This window comes from Cibotium barometz, chromosome 17, assembly GCF_041138505.1.
Source record: "Cibotium barometz isolate CiBa-2024 chromosome 17, ASM4113850v1, whole genome shotgun sequence".
NCBI classification, from domain to species: Eukaryota; Viridiplantae; Streptophyta; class Polypodiopsida; order Cyatheales; family Cibotiaceae; genus Cibotium; species Cibotium barometz.
Window position 1 is genome coordinate 2,011,023 of NC_141062.1, and position 22,929 is coordinate 2,033,951.

Here is a 22,929-nt window from a genome sequence, read left to right on the forward strand (position 1 = left end):
TCACACATGAGCAACACCAATAGATCTCCTTACACCTGCACACCTACAAGAGATTGTCATAGAAGCCTTTCAGATAGATGATTAACAATGCAGAACCTGACTATTCTCAAGGACTTATAGACTACTTCACTAAGAGCTTCTCATGGTTGTTCTCCACACAGAAACTAGAGAGCTCTCTCTCTTTCTCTTGTTCACACCCACAATGGTGTGCCCCACAAAGATGATCCCTCCCTTAATCTCTCAATGTGCCACTCATTAGGGTAATGTGAATGATTGCTCAAAGGGATAGCCAAGAAGTTATTGAAATCCATAGGCATGAATTACAATAATATTCATACTTGTCGCAATGATTGTTGCCTCTTCCGCCATGAATATGAGCATTTGCAAGAATGTCCCCATTGTGGCTCTAACAGATATAGAGAAGATGTTCAGGGGGAAGCTGTCCCGGTAAAGGTTCTTAGGCACTTTCCAATCATCCCAAGGGTTCTTGTTTTCTCTTATTTTTGCCAGAAAGCTCTCAAAGCGAAAATGCATCCAAGGCAGCAAATGCAAAAAAATGAAGGCGAAAGGAACAAAGCATTGCAATAAACTATGAGCAATGCATTGGAGAGACTACTACTAGTCGCAAATAGTGTATTACCACTCCCTAAGGTCTAATAAGCTAAACGGGAAATGTAAGAGGGGCTAGCTGAGGTACTTCACTTCTTTCCCCTTTTCGAAAGAAGGGTTGTCTCTCCCCGACACTTCATCGGAGGATCTACTCCAGGTGGGCAGGTAACTGTTTGATTCGCTATGTTTGTTCGCTTCGCGAAAATGTATGCTTTCTTCCTCCACAAATCACTTTGCATCTCGCAATTCAGGTTCAAAAACCCCTCAACAGAAGCTACGGCGGACAGTCCCGTCTTTAGAGCGGGAAACCCTAAACTTTTAAAGAGCAAGAAACCATATTTTTCCTTTCAGAGTCTTCATGTTCGTTCTACAAGCAGGAGGAAACCCTGATTTTTATACAGGGACCATTTCTGTCTGTCAGAATTTCTGTTCTGGTTTACGACGGGCAGAAAACCGAATTTTTGCACAGATTTCGACTTTCAGAGAAGGAAACTTTTTTCTGTCAGAGCTTCATTTTGGGTCTACTTCTGCCAGCAAGGGGGAGGAAACCAGAGCATGAAAGCTTAATTATTCTGTCGGTTTTTGCTTGTCGTTCTGCTGCGGGTGGCAGGCAGGGGGAAGCCGGAAAAAGAAGGAGATGGCTGGCTTGCCGCAAGGAGATAGTTCTCAAGCTGCAGCAGCAACAGATGCGGTGGCGACTGCCGCCGCATCTCATGAGAAGCTGGAGGAGCCAGACCATTCCAGCTCCAACTGGTACTTCCCCCGAGAGCAGATCGAGAAGCACTCCCCTTCGCGCAAGGATGGCATCGACCTAAAAAAGGAGACCTACTTCCGCAAGTCATACTGCACCTTCCTACAAGATCTTGGCATGCGGCTCAAAGTGTAAGTAAGCCTTTCATCTACCAGGTTTTTACCCATCCCTCATTTACTTGTATGTTCGTTTGCAACAGCCACAAAGAGACTTGCTTGGCAGCTTGGAAGGCCTTTTTCTGGGTGAATTGGGTTGGCAGTTCTAGTTTCCTGATTTCAACAGGACTATTTTTACCTGTGGGATATTGTTTTCTTAGTGGCCTAATTTTAGGGAGTGTGTGTATCTCGGAGCAAACAAATGTTTTAGACAGGGGACCTGTGGTTGGAGCGAATTAGGGACAGATGTGCTTACCACCCTTTTACTCTTTCTTTGAAGTAAAAAGGGTCACATTCAGCAGGAGTATGGCAAGGGAGGGTGGTGGAGAGAACAATCAACACAGTGAAGTTGGCAAGCATCTTGGGGGGAGAGAGAGAGAGAGAGAGAGACGGAAAATTATATTAACATCTTCAAAAGGCCACTAGGGTCTATGAGACCAAAAATATTTTACAAAGTATCCATGTTATTTACAATGACCATGGTATTTAACATAAATGAAAAAGAACTTAAAGCTAACAGCATCAGTTGCATAAAATTAAGTAGTGGCTAATTGAGGTATGGCCTGTATAGTAGAGAAATTGAGGCTCATGGGGTGGTGGCTGTTGGGACTCACAGACACACATAGTAGGGTTTCTTGCAGATTAGGGTTAGCTGCAGAAACAGGAAGCTAAGAGAGAGAGAGAAAGAGAAGAAAGAAAGAAAGATATATTAAGCGTCTACTAAAGACCCAATGGGCCTATGAGACCAAAGTGATACAATAATGTCCATGGCATATCTCATCATGGAATGAAAAATAAAACAGAAAGAAAACATAAATATAGCTATCTCACTGGGGTGATACAAAACTGTCCATGGAAACTCATCATGGAATACTAAGAACATAAAAACACAGCTCCGAGTAGATGGTATACCACTCTCCAAAATGTCAAGCATGGGGCTGACGAGTATGGCTGAGAGGTCTCCCTCAGCTATGTCACGTGGAAAGGTAGCTCGATGGCGGTGGAGCATGTCCTGGATCTGGAGTTGATGAGGTGATCATGAGAGAGAGAGAGAGAGAGAGAGAGAGAGTGGTGACCACAAAATGCAAGTCAACTCTTGCATGTGAGTCACATCTATATAATATACAAGTACAGTCAACTCTTGCATGTGAGTCACATCCATATAATATACAAGTACAAAATTTATATGGATAGAGTGTCCTTTCACACTTGATATCCAAGGGGAAAAACCACGTGCCCTTGTTAAGCCTTGTTCACACGTAGCACTACTATAAGTGAGCATATGCCTACAAATCCCCCCTATTGTGTAAGTGTGAACCTGCACAAGGTAGCAGATCACTCTCTGTATGAGAGTCAGCCCAAAGCTTTGCGAAAAGCTTCAAACTTCTCTCGAGGTAAAGCCTTTGTGAATGGATCTACAATATTATCTTGTGTAGGGCAGTAAGATAAACCGATTTCCCTTACATGTAACCTCTCTCTGATAATGAATCTCAATGTGCTTGGTACGTGCATGAAATACAGGATATTGTGTCACGGCCATAGCACTCTAGCTATCAGTGAGAGTGGTGGTTGTGTGTTGACACTCACGAAGATCAACCAATAATCTCCTCAACTTTACACCATCTACTATAGCTGTGAAGATTGCCTTGTACTCAGCCTCACAAGTAGATGTGGCAATAGTGGGTTGCTTTTTACCTAGCCAAGATATACATGAACTAGCATGAAAAAAACAATTCCCACTAGTGGATTGCATGGTATCATAATCACCAGCCCAATCTGAATCACTGTATGCGTAAAGCTGTAAACCAAGATCCAGGGTACCCTAAAGATAACAGAAAATGTGTTGGACTACTTGCCAATGCTTTGTGCCCGGGCTGTGCATGAATTTTCTCAACAGAGATACCCCAAAAGATATGTTAGGTCTCGTGTTGCACAAGTAAATGAAGCATCCCACCGCTTGGCTGTGAATGTCGGCCTCAAAAGGCTCACCAATATCATGCGTAGTAAGCCGTACATCTGCTTCTATTGGAGTAGAAATTGGCTTACATTCTTCCATGTGAAACCTTTTTAGCAAACTTTTTATGTATAGTTTGTTGTATAACAATGCCATCGCCTCTATGTGCCAAGATAGTAGTGTAAAGGCCCCAAATCTGACATCAAATTCAGCTTTCAAATATGAAATTTGTGCTTTGCTAGTCCCTGTAATGAGCATGTCATCTACATACAAGATGACTATGAGAATATCGGCACCGGTTTTCTTCACATACAATGTGCTTTCAGCTGGACTATTCACATAACCTTGGTTGGTTAGATGAGCATGTATTTAATCATACCAAGCTCTTGGAGCTTGCTTTAACCCATAAATGCTTTGTGTAACCTGCATACTTTATGTTGCATACTTTATGTTCCTTGCCAAGAACTACAAAACCAATGGGCTGATTTACATATACTTCCTCATGTACATCCCATTTAAGAATGCAGTTTTGATGTCCAACTGATGCACTTTCCATCCTTTATGTGCAGCCAATGCAATCAATGATCGGATTGTAGTCATCCTCGAAGTAGGAGCAAAAGTCTCCTCATAATCTATTCTCTTTCTCTGAGAATAGTCTTTAGCCACAAGTATGGCTGTTTGCTCTTCATTGACAAGATCTTCAACTTCTTCCATAGAAGGGGGCTGAATTACTGGCTGTTCCACGTGTTCTACATGAGGATTTTCTTGTGTAGGGGCTGGCTGATTTGAATCCCCGCTAATCTCAATGGGTAATAGCCCATCAAACATGTCCCGAATGCTTGTATCATTACTTTTGTACAGCTGTACATGGGCTGAACTGAATTTTCAGCAAATACCACATCTCTATTGACAAAAATCCCGCACGGTATCCTTTGCTCTTATTGCCGTAGCCCACAAAAATGCATTTTATTGCTTTATCATCTAGCTTTGTTTTGAGTTGTTTTGGCACATGTGCATATGCCAATCACCCAAATGTACGCATATAATCCACTTTTGGCTTTCGACTATAGGTTGGTTTCACAGCCAGGAGTTGAGAGGGGGTGTCAGAAGTCATCTCCTGTCCAGTTTTATACACCAGGGCCTTTGTTGTGGGTGTGCCCGCCCTTATGAGGTGTTTTATCATTTTTCCCCACTCTCCGCATTTCCCCCCTATTTTTTCCATTTTTTCTGTGGCTTGGGAGGCAGCCCTGAGTTGGAGGATCCATTTGCTGGCCGACTACATCAGGATGTGTGTACAGGTGCTAGCCGACTGGACTTGACCAGTCGTGGACCCTCAGTGCTGGCCGACTGGATGCATGCTGCTGGCCGACTGATGCTGCAGTCGTGGAGCTTTTTTCAGCTGGCCGACTGATGTTGCAGCCGTGGAGCTTTTTTCAGCTCTGCTCATCTGGGGGCATATAAATAGGCCCCCAGCCCCCATACCATTTGTGTATCATACCGGGATCTTCTTGTGTATATAGAGCAGAGTTACACGCCTACTTCTCTCTCTCTCTCTTGTGCTGTTTTTTCTGCATGCGTTTTGCTCTAGTGTTCCCAGATCTGGTCATCATCTCCGCTGCGTATTCTGACAGTTACTTTGTGGCAACATTGGTACCGTTTGCATACAGCTCCTTACACTAACTTATTGGACTATGATTGGGACACCTTTGTGTGCGATTTGAAGACCAAGTTTCTCACTCCACAGTACATGACAAATCTAGAAGATGAGTTCTACAAACTCACCCAGAACCGTTCCCCCGTGCTCACTTACTCCAACAAGATGATCACATCAGCTCAACAGTGGGGAAGTCCGAGGAGGAGAAGCTCAAGCAGTTCATTCGGGGATTGGATCCAAACATTCGGTTCCTCGGTCGAAATTTTGAACCTCAAGACATATGACAGGGCTTTGACTCTTGCACAGAATCATGCGATGATGCTCAATGGAGGCAAGCACAAGACCTCTCCAGTCACCCCCAAACCTCAGTAGCAGACACAAACCAACCAGCAAAACCAGGCATCTAACCAACAGTTAGGTAAGGGGGCTCAAGAAGACCCCTGAAGAAAAGATCAAGGAGGGCCTTACGGGAGGATTCTTGCAGTCAGATGAGAAGGAATGGTACTGTTGGATTATATCATCTCCAGAGGGTCTACATCACCTTTTTTCATGCTTGTATTGGCCATTTATGAGGCCTTGCATTAGCATATCTTAGTAGAGATTATTCAGTATTTTTCTACCATTTTTGGGTATTTTTGGCATTTTATGTAGCATTTTTTTGCTACAGCCATGTTGTCAGCCAGCTCTACAGCTGGCCGACCAGCATAGGGCTGGCTCCCTTTCCCTTAGTTCATCTCTCTTTTCAGCTTCTGCAGTGATAGGCAGCATCTCTGGGACCTCCCTCATGCTACTCCACATAATGTACTACCTTTTCTGGTGATATTCAGCAGAGATCTTCTTTTCTCCTTTATGCTTGCTGTCCATATACAATGTTATACAGTTCTTGCAGCATTTCTTTGTGGGTATCATAGCATAGTACCCATTCTTTCATAGTACTTCAAAGAGAACCGTTGTTTTTTCTGCCACCACTCGGGACATGCCAAGAAGGATTGTACCAAATGGCAAGCGAAAAAGAGCAAACAACTAGCCTCTACAGTGGCTACCGCCACAGCTGTACCACCTCCACCTCCTCCACCCCCACCCTCAACCACCAATGCTGTTCAGCTTTTGCCTGCTTTGAATGCGTACCTGCAGTGGTATTTGATGATAAGCAGGAGGGCGGAGTTGAGGAGCGTCAGAAAGGTCTTATCCGAGCTTATGGCACGGCGAAGGGGCAACAATTTGTTGTTCTCTTCAACATGGGCAGTTCAGAAGATGCCATCTCTCCGCAGTTGGCGACCAAGATGAAAAGCCCAGTTTCAGAGGGACTTCATTGTCTCGCCTCTTCTCAGGTGCGACATGATCCTTTGGATTCAGTGGTTTCGCGAGTATGCGCCTATTCCTGATTGGAGGTAGGACACCTTCACAATCGTCGAAGGTTTGCTTGAGCCTACTATCATTCGAGGGGATTAGATTATTCAAGGTATTCCACTTATTCCCCACCTTCAAGCCAGTAGAGCTATCAGAAAGGGAGCTGAGTGTGCGATGATCTATGTCTGCCCACGTTAGATAGCGACATCCACCGCGACTCCATTGGAATCCGAGATGACTGGTCTTCTCCAGTAGTTTCAAGACATCATGTTGAGGGATGATCTGCCACCAAGACCCCCACCCTCTCGTCCTGAAGAACATCGTATTGAATTGGTACATGGAGCCGAGCCACCGAGTAAGTTTCCGTATCGTCTTTCCAAGGCGTTGGAAGCTGAGTTGGGGACGCAACTAGCACAGTTGCTGAGGTCTGGTTTCATTAGCCCTCCTTCCTCTCCATTTGCTGCACCTATCCTGTTTGTGCAAAAGAAAGATAAGACCGCACGTCTCTGTGTGGATTACCGAGCCTTGAATAAGTTGACAATCAAGAATAAGTTCCCAATGCCAAGGATAGAGTACATCCTTGAAAGGCTCAATGGTGCTTGGTACTTCACAAAGATCGACCTCAAAAGTGGCTATCACCAAGTGAGGATTTTCGAGGCCAATATCCCAAAGACTACCTTTCGAACAAAACGAGGGCATTATGAGTTTGTGGTCATGCCTTTTGGTTTGACCAATGCATCGGCGACATTCAACAAGATGATGTCACGAGTCTTCGCCGTACTCATCGGTATATGTCCGTTCATTTTTTTGGATGACATTCTTATTTTTTTTGGCCACTGCAGAGTAGCACGTGAAGGATGTGCAGAAGGTCTTGTAGCTTTTGCGAGACAACGAACTCTACATTAATGCAAAGAAGGAGTTCAAGAAGTCCAATACCTGGGCTATGTGATCGGTTCTGATGGCATTCACGTTGATCCGGAAAAGATAAAGGCAATCCTCGACTGGGACGTTCCCAAGACAGCCTAGGAGATACGTTCCTTCGTGGGCTTGTGCCAAGCATATTGTCATGTGCAAGATTTGCCATGGACATTCTCTGAGGCTAGTCCTGAAGGACAACAGATAAAGAAGGAACTCAAGATCAGTTAGAACCAGGTTTTGGAACATGGAGTGCAAAGTTGGCTAGTGTTGGACTAGGAGAAAGACAAGGAAGAACCTGTCGGCTGCATAGGGTGCTGTTGTTTGCATAGAGAACAGGCGGATTTGCATTTATGAAGAATTTGTCCAGTCGGCTGGCCAACCAGCAGTCGGCCAGCACTCTAGTGGTCCAAGGGCCTATGCAAAGGCACTAATGCTCATCATTATGATTGATTCACTCCCTTATGGAGTGGGTCCAGGATTTAGGACTGTTTTGGGTGTTTCCACCTTTTCATGGAAGGCAGCCCATGGCTGCCAAATTTAGAGGTACCTTTTTGTACCATATGAATATACTGAATTTCCGGCTCTCTCTCTCTCTCTCTACTCTCCCTTCTGTCTGTGTTTTTGCATCAGCATGTTCTAGATGGTGTTTAGGGCTGAAAGAAGCATCTCAGAGCTTCCGTGTGTTACATTGGTATTAGAGCATCAAGCTCAGCAAGGCTAAATCCTGATTCAGTCCCATATGAAGGTGTACAGGTCCAAGGTATAAGAAAATGCACAAGTACGAAGCCCAAGGCATGGAACAGAAGACCGGGAAGAGCTCCCAGGAGGTTGGTTGGTGTGACATGTGGGGGATTGATCGTAGTAATCACAACCTTAGGCTAACTAAACTTCACTTACTGATGCTTAAGAGAGACAAATAGTGTCGATGCAATGCAGCTCTATTAGATGAATGGGTTACAATGAGATCTAAATAGATCTATGATGCTGTCCTAGATGAAGATCCTTCTCGGGATGAGAGGGATATGGTGAATGCTGATGATGAGGATGTTAGAAGTCATCTCTTGTCTTTATCAGACATCAGGGCCTCTGTTGTGGGTGTGCCCGCCCTGTATAGGCGTTTTATCATTTTTCCTCACTCCCCGTATTTTTTTCCCTTTTTTTCATGATGTGGCTGGCTGCCACAGGCTGGCTGGAGCCTCTGATGCTGGCCGATTGCACTTGTGTACCAGGAGCACTGGCCGACTTTATCAGGAGGGGTCGTGGTGTTTTTCTCTGCTGGCCGATTGGATGTGCCCAGTCGTGAGGGCTGCTAGTGCTGGCCGACTGCATGATAGGGCCATATAAATAGGCCCCATTGCCCCACATTGTATTCATTTAGTTATTTCTCGGGATCTTGTGTATAGAGAAGAGTTATACGCCTATCTCTCTCCTTCTCTTGTGCTGTCTATTTTTTGCACTCTACTTGCTCTTGTGGTCTCAAGTTTGGTTATCATTTCCGCTGCGTATTTTGACATGGTATCATAGCCCTAGGCTCTTGAAAGATCTTGGGAGTTTTCTGAGCAAGAGGGGGATAGTTACGTTGCTGATTGGTGGACTGTTTGGACTGTTCGGGAAGAGAAGTTGCAAGAGGAAGGCGGGCTAAAGCGCTGCACAGCCACTTGCAGGTTTAGAGTTTTTTTTTCCCACCCACCACCCTTTTTTCAGTTACATCCCCGCGATGGCAGATTTGTTAGAGATGGCTGAGAAGCATGTGAAGATCCCGACTCTCCCCACGTTCCCAGTGGACCGCCGTCAGTTGGACGGGAACAATTACGGCATTTGGAAGGGGATGATGGAGTCTGTGCTGGAGTCATATGACCTTGCTGATTTCATCGTTATCGGGGTTCCAAGGCCGGAAGCAAAGGAAGGGGAGTTACTGTCGATGAAGAAGGACCGAGAGGCACAGGCACAGATGTGGGATCGTGTCAACGCCAGGGTCCGGTCATTTATTTTCCTCAATTGCACACCACAAGTAATCAATCACGTAAAGCACATGACGCTGTCCAGAGGCATATGGTAGCACTTGGCTTCTCTTTATAACAGGGTATCACCCATGAAGAGGATCTCCTTGGAAGTGCAGATGCGGGTTATGAACCTTGCAAAGTCCTCGACGATGCGGGAGCACATTAACAAGCTGCAGGCTCTTCAGCAGGAAGTCCTCCAGGCTGGGAAGGAGATATCATCTGAAGACATGGCCATTACTTTGTTGTCCCACTTGCCTGCTTAGTATTCCGCTTTCTACTACTCTTTGATTACGAATGACAGGCTCAGCACCATTACTTGGGAGGAGCTTGTGCCCATGGTCTTGGACTAGGAGGAACGTTTCACAAACCCTCCTCAGAGCGGAGGTTCGGAGGCCTTAACTGGCCAATGGTCGAAAGGCCGGAATAACAAGGCAAAGGGAAGGCTTCACCGGAGAAGTCTTTTGAGAAGAAGCTCGACACAGAACGAGAGAAGAAGTTGAAGGCCGAACGATCCTGCAATGATTGTGGCGAGAAAGGCCACTATTGGAGGAAGTGTCCTAAGCGGACTGGGAAGAGTGCTGATTCTTAAGCCTCAGCTGCAAAGACTCGTGCATTTGTGCACTTAGAGATGATGGACTCTGATGCTTCATCGTCTTCAAGCGAGGAGGTAGTTGGCTTCACCGCAAAGGATACCCGGGAATGGATTCTTGATAGTGGTGCTTCCAGGCACATGACTCTGTCCCGTGACTTCTTTTTGGATCTGAAACGACAGTCAGGTCGCATTTTTATTGGCGACAACTCCACTATTCCGATACACAGTGAGGGCCGGATGGAGATTATTCCCGACGGCAAGGGGGGCAAGCATGCTTCCTGTGTTCTTTATGTCCCTGCTCTTCATCTTCTGTCAGTGCATGAAGTATGCAAGACTGGGTTTCGGGTGGAATTTGAGGAGCATTCAGTTGCTCTACGGGACCGTGAGACTGGCCAGGTTGTTTGGGAAGGCGGTGTGGAGAATGGTATCTACAAACTCTCTACACTCTCCTCGTTGACAGGTTCTCAGGTCAGAGATTTGTGGCACTTTCGTTTTGGCCACTTAAATGTGGATGCGCTGCGGCGAGCTTTCCGAGACCAGATGTTGGTTGGCTTGCCAGATGTTGGCAGTAGGCAAGGACGTTGCAGTTCTTGCATACGTGGTAAGTAGCACAGGGAATCCTTTCCGAAGCAGGCTTCTAGGCGAGCTTCGAAACCGTTGGAGTTGATTCACACTGACTTGTGTGGACCTCAGCAGAAACCATCATTGGGAGGATCTCTCTATTTTATGCTGCTTGTTGATGACTGTACCAGATTCACGTGGGTCTACTTTCTTTCATAGAAGGACCAAGCATGGTTGGCACGTGATGGTGGAGAAAGAGTCTGGATTGTAGGTAAAGACTCTCAGGGCTGACAAAGGAGGTGAATTCTCCTCGACTGAATTTCTTAGATTTTGTGCAGATCATGGCATCAAGAGGGAACTGGCCAATACAGGATCACCTTCGGAGAATGGAGTTGTAGAACGCAAAAACAGGATTGTGGTGGAGATGGTGAGGACCATGTTGGAGCATCGTGATCTTCCTCGTCCACTTTGGGGAGAGGCTGTGGCAACGGCTGTCCATACCCTCAACCGATCTCCGACGACTTCAGTACCTAACATGACTCCATTTGAGGCATACTTTGGCAGGAAACCTGATGTCTTGCACTTCCGTGTTTTCGGGAGTGATGCGTATGTACATATTCCGAAGAAGCAGAGGGGGAAGCTTGACTCCAAGTCCCGCAAGCTTATATTTGTGGGGTATAATTCTCTTGCCAAGGGATACAAATTGTATGATCCAGACAGGAACGAGATTGTTGTCAGCCGGGATGTCTTTGATGAGCATGTTCCAGTATCCACTGTCGAGGAGCGGCCACTTCTTGGAGATCTATGCTATTTTAAAGGATTCCTAAACTCACTAAACTCAGGTTTAAAGAAAAGGCCCAGTTGTTTCACATGGTCCTAGCTCAGCGCATGCTACAGATGCCCTTTTGAAGCATATAATCCTTGAATGCATTTGACATGTATTCACCATCTCTATATGAGCGGAGTGTTTGGACTTTACATCCACACATATTTTCTGCCATTGCTACAAAGTGTCGAAAGCAGAGCTTGGACCTTACATCCCCCCCTTTTTTTTGCCATTGCTACAAAGTGTCGAAAGCATGTAAACACCTCTGCTTTCGCTTTCAAGGAGTAAACCCAAGCAAACCTAGAGTAGTCATGAATGAATGTGACAAAATAAAGATGCCCCCCTATGGATGGTGTCCGCTTTGGACCACACACATCATTGTGTATGAGCTGCAATTTATTTTCAGCTCTAACAGCTCCATCCTTGGGGAATGGTTTTCGATGCATCTTTCCCAAAATATGTCCCTCACATACATGTCTTGCTGCCGGAGACTCAAGAGGCGGCATATTATCAACCATATGATTCGTATGCAAAAGCATCAAACTCCGAAAATTTACATGCCCAAAACGAGCATGCCAAAGTTCTGCATCATGCATAGTAGGAGTGTGGGCAGCCACTGTAAGTGCATCATAAGTACGCTTGTCATAGCTATCCAGCTTATACAATCCTTTGTATTGTCGGAATGGCTCAGACAGAGAGTAGATTTTTCTTTATCCCTAGAACATACAACACTTTTGTCATACATATATTTGCACCATTGGTTGCAACAAGTATGACCTTTCCAATTCCCTTTATTGGATAAGTGGTATGATCTCCACATGATATAGTGATGCCATTAGAAGTATAAACCAAGTGCTAAAATACATCTTTGCATAAAATGATGTGGCTCAAAGCACCACTATCAAAATACCATGATACATCCTGTCTGTTGGATGCAATGCAAGACATATCATTCCCTAAAGCACTTGGTGTGTCACTAGTGCATGTGACCAAAAAAGTGTACTCTTCTTGAATTACATTAGTCGATTGCTTTGCTTTGTCATCAGAAGAGTCTGCTACTGCATTGCTTGCATCTTTCTTCTTCTCTTTTGCAATCCGCTTTCTACATTCATTGATGTAGTGGCCAGGCTTATGGCAGTAGTGACATTTTCCCTTGTTTTTAGGCTTGTTTGCATCCCCTTTGTCAGACTTTTCACCACTAGAAGAGGGTTGTCCATGACCAGCCTTACTAGACTGGTGTTCCCTATGCTTAAAGCTCTTTGCTTTACCCTTATCCTTGGCTGTAAACACCTTGTCTCCACCACGGTTGCTAGATAGGTTTGCTCTTGTTTGCTCTACCTGCAAGAGTAAACCCACTAGCTCTTTAAAAGTGACAGGATTAGGGCACCTCCTCCCATAGAGAGGTTGAGAGAGGTGTGAAAGCCCAAATAGGAGGGTGGTAAAGAATTTAGAGCGTTGGTGACTAGTTGTCTGTTTGAGATAACCTCATCAATGCTGAGCAATCGTTCCTGCAAATCTTTCACTTTGGTGAGGTGATCTGACATGGAGTCACCCTCATCCATAGAAAGAAGATCTAATTGCCTCTTCAAGTAGGCAACTCTTGCCTCATTGCGTACTTGATACATTGCTTCCAAAGTGTCCCATGCAAGCTTCGATGTCTTGTAGGACCGAAAGTGTGGAATAATAGACCTTTTCACCGAAAGGGCTATCAAGGACATGGCATGTGCATCCTTGGAGTCCCATCTCTTCTGCTCTTGTGTGGGAGCAAGTTCTACTTCAAGAGCTCTTTGAGCTCTTCCCCTTTGAGGTGTTGTTGACTGTATGGTAAGTGCGCGTGTGTCGTCACTACACATGATGCTCCAAAGCCCTTTGGCTACCAACAAATTACAGATCATGAAACTCCATAGGGAGTACTTTGATCCATCCAACTTGTCCTCCTGGGTGAGCACACCAAATACATCTGTTGCATTTTGAGCCATGTAGACAAGCAAACCAAGCACCAATGTGCACTTCCAAGCAACCAAATGTCCTGTGCAAGCTTTTGCCTGCAACTTCAAGCAAGTATAAACTTGCACCAAATTGTCCAAGTATACTCAACGTGTATACATATGTGACAAATGACTGTCGTAATCCCTTGTTACATGCTCCAAACTGAAAAGTCTCAATTTTTATGCACTGCAATTGCTTCAATGTGCAGTTAATTGCCCAATTTTCACAAAAGCCCCAAATTTCTGTAGCTGGAAGAGGCTCAATTTGCTGATTTTGACCTCAATTTGAAAAACCCCCAAATTCTAAGCAAAGCAGCATGTTAAATTTTTCCAATTTGAGAAATCCCCCAAGGTATCTGCATGGCTCTCCCTGTCCCTATCCTCAAGCGGTGTGATGAGACCCGCTATTGGCCCATTGCAATCCGCATGGCATGTGACATGTATATGTCAAGGTATCTAGCCCTCAGTATGAAACCATCCATTGTAAGCCTCATGAAAGTATCCATGTAGTATTGCTATTTGTGTGAGAGTGGCTCATGAGTTGTGATCCAGGTATCGTGTATGTAAAGTCCCAATAAATCATATCTGATCACCTAGTTCATGTCATCTTGAGATAGCTTGTTGAATGGGGATTCTGGGTCATACTGGAGTGGCGGGAGGAGGCTATCCATCTGGAGTCCCTCACTCGTGAACAGGTGCATATTGGCTTTACCATGACTCGTGCCCATCTGGTTGTTGCATGCGTGGAAGCCTTGCTGTATTGATCCACAGTCCTAAGTCTGATTAAGAACAAGATACTGATTTAACGTGATTAGGATAGAGGAGAGAGAGAAAAAGAGAGTTGGTGTTAGGGTTTTCTAGTATTATAGTACAAAAGGTGACATGAATGTCTGTTCATCTTCAAGGCTGTTGGTCTATCCTAAAGGGGTGAGCTCTGTCCTTTACATGCTTTCTTCTAACTTCTACTTCATCTAAAAGGTGAATATGAATGAATAAATGATGCAAATGCTGATTTATGTCTATATATATGTTGAAGGTGCTGGTCGGCCTGCTGCTGCTGCTGTCGGCCAGCTTTGAATAAATATATTCATAAAATAATTCTTTAAATGCTGTGCTTACTTCCATGTTTGCCCAAATCTACTGGCCTTGACATTGATGCCTGGCCACTTGCTTGCCTGAGTGCCCTGTTGGCTGTCGACTGGGTACTCATGCCCCTCCATGATGCTAATGATGATTATGATGGTGATGATGACGACGACGACGACGATGCTGCTGATTCTGATGCTGATGATGCTCATGCTCACTTGGATGCCATGTGGACATCTGTGTATGGTGCTGGTCCCTTGTGAGCCCTTGTCTGGGATGAGTCAGCGTAGGATTCCACTCTAAGCGGCCAAAGTCAGGTTTAGAAGTCTCGTACATCATACATGGTCTTGGTTAGGTATGCAAGTCCCACACATGAAGCAGTGGCAGGCCATATTGTGAGTCACCCTCTACAATGATGATAAGTGTCTTGAGCGTTGTTAGGCTTGTCGCTAGATGCAAGGCACCTGAGGAAGCATGTAGATACATGTAGATTTGCATAGTGTAGGGTTGCACCCAACACTTGGGGCTCCTTCAGAGGTATTTGGGACCCAAGCTAGTGTGGTGAATAAGCCCACCCTAGTGCCTAGACATCTCTCTGAGGAGTAGGAGGATCGGGCGACGGAGCCTAAGGGGGCGACAGTCCGGCTTGAGTCCTCGCTAGCGGCCGACGACGAGGTGTATGGTCTCGTAGGGTTTTGCCCAACACGTAGAGGTTGGAAGGCCGAATTCTAGATGATCGGCAGTATAAAGAAAAAGAATAAGAGAGCCGGTTTGGCTTGCATGGAATTAATTCATGTATAAACTTTTTTTATAAATCTTGTTTTTGGCATTATTGTACTGTGGAAAAAGGTTGTTTTAAGGAACCTTGTGAAAAGGGCCTTAATTAAGGAACATGTTTATTTATGTCAAACAGTATGGTAGGATTAACTAGAAAAAAAATTGACGCGTGAGTAGGGTGGAAAGTGAAAGGATGGAATGTCTCGACGGCACCATCCTACGGACGGGTGGACCCGATTAGTCGGGTAGCTTTTCAACAGATCAAGTGAAAGCCCTATGCTAGATAAAGAGATTCTCGGGCAACTCTATTCTAGAAGACTAGGCCAACGGCTATGCCTTGCATGGATGAGGAAAAAAGCATTGTCTCTAGGAAATCAAGATTAGTAGTTGCCCAAATTATGATCATTTACCCTATGGGTGATTTGATTTTTAGAAGACCACGCTCTCCCTGTTGCGGGATAGGACTAGGTCTTACCTACAAATCGTATTCTTGAATCTTTGCATAGTCAAGGTGTCAACGAGTAGGAAATTTTCTCCAAGTTAAGACTTAGTAGACTATCTTAAGTGTTTTCCCTATTTTGGAAGGGGGGAACCTCACAGAGACTAAGACTTCCTTCAACCAGCAAGCAAAGTACTATTGCTACGAGTCATATTCTCGACCTAGGTGTTGAGCTACCTACTTAAAAACTATCGGCCCTAAAGCATTATGATAGTGAGGGAAGCTAAACTCCAAGGTCATAAAGTTTCAAGCCAGGGGTTTTGTATATCCTTTTTGTGAAAAGGGTATTGACTGTAGCTAGTGTGTGTGTTTTTTATCTACATTTAATAACATATCTACAGCTGAACAAAAAGTTTGAGAACCCAATCAATCTTGATACATGAAGTGTTTAACATGATTACACAACAATAATATTGGTTACAATATTCATGTTATAAATGAAAGGAGACTATGTTTCAGATAGTGAAATATGTCATAAAGCTTAATCCTACAAGACATTTGAGATGGTAGATCCTAGTACTTGCATCCATCTAAAACAGACAAACAAATTGTTATCTTGCATGTGTATTACAGGTGTCCTAAGATCTACCACATGTTATAGATGTTACTTAGAGATCCTCATAATTAAGCTATAGTTAGGTCAAGTACAAAGAAATTGGAGCGAATCCGTTAGGTTGTAAAGTTAAGGCCTAGGCTTTGGGCAAAGACCCGGGACCCCTTTACTTGAAGTGATTATTAGTACACACGTGATTAGCATATAACCAAGTACTCAAAAGATTATGTGGCTTACAGTAAATGCAAAAAGGCATAAAGGTAGACACTAATTCACTATCCTAATGGATTTTTTCGCAATGGGTCTAGCCATAATGTACATGTCTATTGTGCCTCATAAGGGTCTGGTCAAAGATCTTGCAATATACCAATCTCAAAAAGTTATGTATAAGTTCCAAGAAGTTCGTCACTAAGGATTCAAGAATCATTATCCAAGGGTCCATCAGAGAAGCAAGAGCTTAGCCTTTCATCAAATTAGAATGTTCATACCCAAACAAAGTATTAATATCTTCAAAGTTTACATGGAGGATGCATACAACAAATGTATATGCGAGACATTAATCTCCATACAAAAGCCCCATTAAACTAGGATTTAGAGACTCATTAAACCTGTTATTGTATAGCGTAAAGAGTGTAAACAAGCCATAGCAAATATAGAATGAGAGCCATGCTAAACAACACCCGTGATTCACAATGCAAGCTAAGTAAGTAACTCACCAAGATGAAGCCCTTTCTGTAGTCGGAGCCGAGTAGAGAAAGCCAGCTATCACCGCCATCGTCTTTGATGAGGAATCTGCAAAGAGATCATGTGCAGAATGGCCCATCACATGCGGCCAGAGCATTACGACAATACTATTGATTATGATAGAGCCAAACCGTATGTGGTTGGTATTAAGGCCTTTAATAGCAATTACCCAAAAAAAAAACCTAGAGTTTCTCAACGTCAAAAAGAACTAAGTGTGAATGTGTGTGTGTGTGTGAGAGAGAGAGAAAGAAAGAAAGAAAGTTATATTAACGTCCACGAGAGGACGAATCCGACCTGGTACATCCATTTACATTCCACTCTGGGTATCGATGCCAAAGAGGCATAAAACTGAAAAAAAATAACTCAAAATGAACTCTTAAGACTCTTAAGAGTTTAAGTTACAATGTGAAACCGATCCCGTCAGGCGGGAAGACTCCGTTGGACACCCACACGCTTAATAGCACAACTTTAAAACCACAATTTGAAATGGACAACTTAATTCAACTTGAAATTGAAATGAAAATGAAATGGAAAGATGGACACCAGCACTGGGGCCGGAACGGGCCGACCCCCCCCTCAATATATGATATATTTATTGGGAGAAGTTAACAAATACAATGCTCCATGGGTTCCAAGAACCAGATGATGTCCATGTACATATGAAAATAGTACCAAACAAATAGGCTCGAAGTCGAAATTCGATGTAGATGCTCGAAGCAGAACGACCACTAGCGTGATCCAATCTCTACGGTGCTGTGCTTTCACTGGACTCCACGGAGAGCGCCTCACTGGTGTTCCGAGACCACGCACAAACAGGCGCTCTCGTACTAACGCCTGGCTCTCCCGATCTCAGCACCTTTGGACCGAGGTTCTCCAATAGAGCTTGGACAACCCGGCACCGAACGGGTATGGCCGTATAGGGAGTCGGGAATCCCTTATCAAATTTAACACAAAATACTTTTACTTAAATCTGAAATTCACTTACTTGTGGATGGCAGATAGAGAAATCCAATACCCATGTGTGCAGTTACTTGAGAGAGACTCAGAGGCACAGCATGTCGAGAGAGGTAGCTGCTGTATGGAGATGAAACACAGCCTGTATGGTTGCCAGGCTACAGTGGAGAAGAGATGGCAGCTTGCAGCCACCGACCTTTAACACACTGTTGGAGAGGACATACAGTACATAGCCGTCTTGTTGAAAGAGGATGGAGGCGCCTGGAATAAACAGAAGAGGCAACGCCTGTAGGAGATATGGTACCAGGCTGCAGTCTACGCTGCTGCTTGCTTGAGTAGTGGGCAGCCCACAACTAGCGCAGCCTGGAACTGAAGACGGTGGGCAGCCTGCAAGTAACACAGGCGCACATGTGCAGTTTGGCAGTCGCCTGTAGTTGGTGGGCAGCCCTGCTGAAAATCAGGCGCAGCCTGTGGAGTTTTGCAGCTGCCTGGAAGAGAGAGAGTCACGCAGCCTGTCAGCACCCGCCTTGGAGCAGAAGCACATATAATTCAGCAGCCGCCTGGGAGCATGGGGAGGTGTTTGGTTGCAGCCTGTAGTGCAGGGCAAACAGTCGCTTGAGAGAGAAGCATGCGCAAAAGAGATGGTCACCGGCAGTTGATTTCCACGAAGATGGTGGAAGCGGGTGATGTCCACGCTTGAAGGAGGAAGCCTCTTTTTTATAAAAATTAAGGTGGAGTTACACTAGTGATTTCAACGCTTGCATGTGGGTGACTAGTGTGGGTAGGTGACCTTGCCCACCCCCACATTTACTTAAGTGGGGCTCCCCACCTTGGCCCCTAAGTGGGTGCCCAAAGGAGGTGCCCACAATTAAATGTGTGTGAACAAAAGACCTTATAAATCAAAAGGGTTAGAAATAAGAAACATTTAAAATAACATGTGCCATATACTTACCACATGTTCACATGCACTCAAACTCGTCAGAATACAGAGCAGACTTCACGACTCACTGGCAGGCGTCCCCGCTCAGTAGGTAACACGTCAAGCAGGGAAACACAAAAATACATGTCATGCGAAAACAGTTTCAAACATGCAAAATATGTGTGCATGTGCAAATAGTAACATGGACATGTCTTCCGTTCATGGAACAAGTACAAAATATCTGTCGGCACAAAACTGGCACGACGTAAAACATAAAAACCTGGTCTTCCTATGGAGTGACAGTCCCATAGGTAAGACACAGTTCCAGGCACGAGTTTCCCTATGGTGTGACAGTCCCATAGGCAAAACACGGCACGAATACTGGCTCTTCCATGGCGTGACAATCCCATGGGTCGAACACAATCTAGGTCATACACGGGTGGCACCAGTCTGGCTCCCATCCATACGACACCATCCTGCTAACACGGGTGGCACCAATCTGGCTCCCGTCCATGTCAGCAAAATACTGGCCTCTTCACAGGAGACACCGGCCTGGCCTCAAGTGAACGAGACGCAAAGACTGGAGATGGACCAAATGGTCGGCCAATTGGTGACATTCCCCCGGGCTTCTAAAGAGTTGTCCTCAACTGAAAAGCCTGAAGATATGCCTGCAACAATTGTGGATAATCAACAAAATAGTTCTCATTTACCCACTTGGCATCAATAGGCAAATAATTCTTAAACTTCACAAGGTATCTCCTGGAAAGCTTTCCTGCAGGTAGCTTTCTCTCCTTGTGAAAAACAATCTTTTCTGGCTGGAGGATCTCCTCAAGCTCTTCAATCTCTGGCGGATCTTCTGTGACAGGCTCATCAGGATCTGGCCCCACATATTTCCGAAATAGACTCACATGAAAAGCATTGTGAATCTTCCACTGACTGGGTAAAGCAAGCCTGTAGGACACTTCATTGATCTTCTGAATCACCTTGAAGGGTCCATAATAGCGAGGAGAAAGCTTAGGATATGATCCTTCTCGTCCTGGCCTCTTCCGAAGCCTAGCCTTCTCAAATTTCAGCAATACCCAATCACCTTCTTTGACTTTCATGTCTCTTCTATGCTTGTCAGCAGCCATTTTATGCTTATCCTGAGATCTTGCAATGGCTGTCCGCACCTGACCAAAGGCAACATCCAAGTCACGAACATATTCATCAGCTGCAAAAATCTCATCCTTTGGTACGAAGGATGGGTGGCAATACCACTCTGCCATAGATAATCTCAAACGGAGCCTTTCCCGTGGAAGCATGGATTGTATTGTTGTAGGCAAACTCAACAAGTGGAAGATACTTCTCCCATGCACTCTTTTGATCTGCCACATAACATTTCAATAAATCCAACACGGCTGAATTTGCAGCTTCACTTTGGCCATCCGTTTGGGCATGATAAGCTGATGAAAACTCAAGCTTAGTGCCCATATTATCAAATAAAGCCCTCCAAAAGAGGCTTGTAGTCCTGGGATCTCTATCCCCAACAATGGATTTAGGCATACCATGATGCTTGAAAATATTAGCAAGAAAAAGCTTTACCTTATGATCAGCTTTGATGGTTTTCTTGACGGGCAAGAAGTGAGCTTATTTGCTAAACCTGTCCACAATGGTCCAAATAGCATCATTCCCATGCTGGGATCTAGGCAAATCCATAATAAGATCCATCGTGATACTTTCCCAAGGTTGCGAGGGAATAGGCAATGGTTGAAGCAAACCTGGAGGTTTTTGCCTATCAAATTTCACCTTTTGGCAAGTAATACATGCACGTACATAAGCCTCAATGTCTTTTCGCATGCTCGGCCAAAAGAAATACCTCTGAATCATGCGAGTAGTAGGCATGATACCTCGATGACCAGCATATGGTGGAGCGTGACATTCGTCCATAACCTTTGGACGCAAATCCTTCACCACACATGGGCAATTATCCTTCATAAGATAACCCTCGTTGATAACATAAGAGGCATGTGAATGACCAGCCATCGAATCAGTCCATATATGGCAAAAATCAGCATCCAAATGATACAAATCTCTCATAGCAGATAAGTCTCCATGAGAGGCCACTGAGACTGCAGCAACATAAGGCGTTCTGGATAGTGCATCGGCCACCACATTTTTCTTTCCTGGAGTATGCACAATCTGAAAATGAAACATGGAAAGAAAATTTGCCATTCTCATCTGCTTTTCTGAAAGCTTTGTTTGAGATAGAAAGTATCTCAAGCTTTGATGATCTGTCTTGACTACAAATTCAGCCCCAAGAAGATAATGTTTCCATATCTTTAAGGCGTGAATTACAGCCAAGAGCTCTTTCTCATAGATATCCATATGAAGCTCAGCATCATGCAAACGACGGCTCTCGTATGCAACTGCATGCCCTTCTTGATTTAGGACAGCTCCAATACAATCACCACAAGCATCACACTCAACCACGAATACTTGTGCAAATCAGGAACAATCAATACTGGACCACATATAATAGCATGCTTGAGCTGTAAGAAACCATCCTGTTCCTTTGAAGTCCATTTGAAAGCAGTTTTTTTCTTCGTGAGATCATGTAGAGGAGTGGCAATCATAGCAAAATGCCTTATGAAACGCCTATAATACGAACATAATCCCAGAAAACTACGTACTTGATGTACGTTTTGCAATTTGGGCCAATCGCGAATGGTCTCTATCTTTGCAGGATCCATTGTAACTCCATCTTTGGATACAATATGACCCAGATAATGAATCTCTGAAAGGAAAAACTCACTTTTCTTGGCATTTACGAAAAGTTTATGCTTCCGCAACTCTTCGAACACTGTGACTAAATGAGTTCTGTGTTCCTGCTCATTCTTGGAGAAAACCAAGATATCATCAAAGAAGACTCCTGCGAACTTGCGATGGGGTCGGAATATCCTATCCATCATTCAATGAAAGTAGCAGGAGCATTGGTGAGACCAAAAGGCATTACCAAGAATTCATATAATCCGAAGGCTGTCCTGAATGCAGTCTTATGGACATCTTGTGGCACCACGCGTATCTGGTGATAACCACTCTTCAAATCAAGTCTGCTAAAGCAAGCCGAACCATCAAGCTTATCCAAGATATCATCAATTCGCGGAATTGGGAATATGTTCTTGATGGTAAGCTTGTTCAAAGCTCTATAGTCCACACACATACGGAATGATCCGTCCTTCTTTTGAACCAGAAGCACAGGAGAGTAGTAAGGTGAAGAACTGGGCTGAACCAAACCTTTCTCTAAAAGCTCGTTTACCTGCTTCATGATTTATTCTTGTTGTGCAGCACTCACTCGGTATGCGGGTTTGTTAGGGGGAGAACTACCTGGCACAAGATCTATGCGATGATCTTCGGGCCTTTGGGGAGGTAATTCACCTGGCAATGAATCAGCAAAACAGTCGTTGAATGCATAAAGAAAATTCAGCCTATCATTAGACATAGCATCCACATTTTGATGATTTGGCACAAGGCTATCACGAACAAAAACCAAGTACGTTGAAAGACTCTTTTTCATTGCTTTATTAATTGGGATGTGTGATACAAGTGGGATGGAACCCCCTTCTTTGCCAGTATCAATAAAATGCATGCGGCCTTTATGCATAAAAGAAATCATATTAGACTTGTAGTCTTTGCGGGGCTCAAGCCTATGGTGCCACGGCTTGCCCAACAATACATCACATCCATTCAGTGGAGCAACTAGGAAATGTTCATTATCAAGGTAGCCCTGGATATGGATGCGCAACTTCCCTATCAATGGGGTAACCTGCACCTCTTTACCAATAAATGCAGCTTCGGCTTCAATCTGAGGTCCCATATGCTCGACCTCAATACCCAATGCAGCTGCCATTTGCATAGAGATGAAATTATCACTTCCACAGTCATCAAACATGAATAGTGCGGGCTGATCCTTGATTTGCCCCCAAGTGTTGCAAACCATTCGCTCTTTTGCATCATGACCTGTATTGCCTTGCACATCAGGAACTGCATGTACATTAGC

At 44.5% G+C, this 22,929-nt stretch overlaps 1 protein-coding gene across 2 annotated transcripts in view; it reads left to right on the top strand.

The window, feature by feature from the left end:
- The first annotated feature begins 610 nt into the window (after positions 1-610).
- Positions 611-22,929, top strand: part of LOC147629579 (uncharacterized) — a 67,100-nt gene continuing 44,781 nt past the window's right edge. The window contains exons 1-2 of one of the 2 annotated variants that reach the window (XM_086811079.1): positions 611-766; positions 861-1,491. In XM_086811079.1, the coding sequence (XP_086667205.1) occupies positions 1,247-1,491 (245 nt within the window). In that variant the 5' untranslated portion in view covers positions 611-766; positions 861-1,246. Of the gene's footprint in view, positions 775-860; positions 1,492-22,929 lie in introns of both variants that reach the window. The other variant, XM_086811078.1, reaches the window with a different exon arrangement.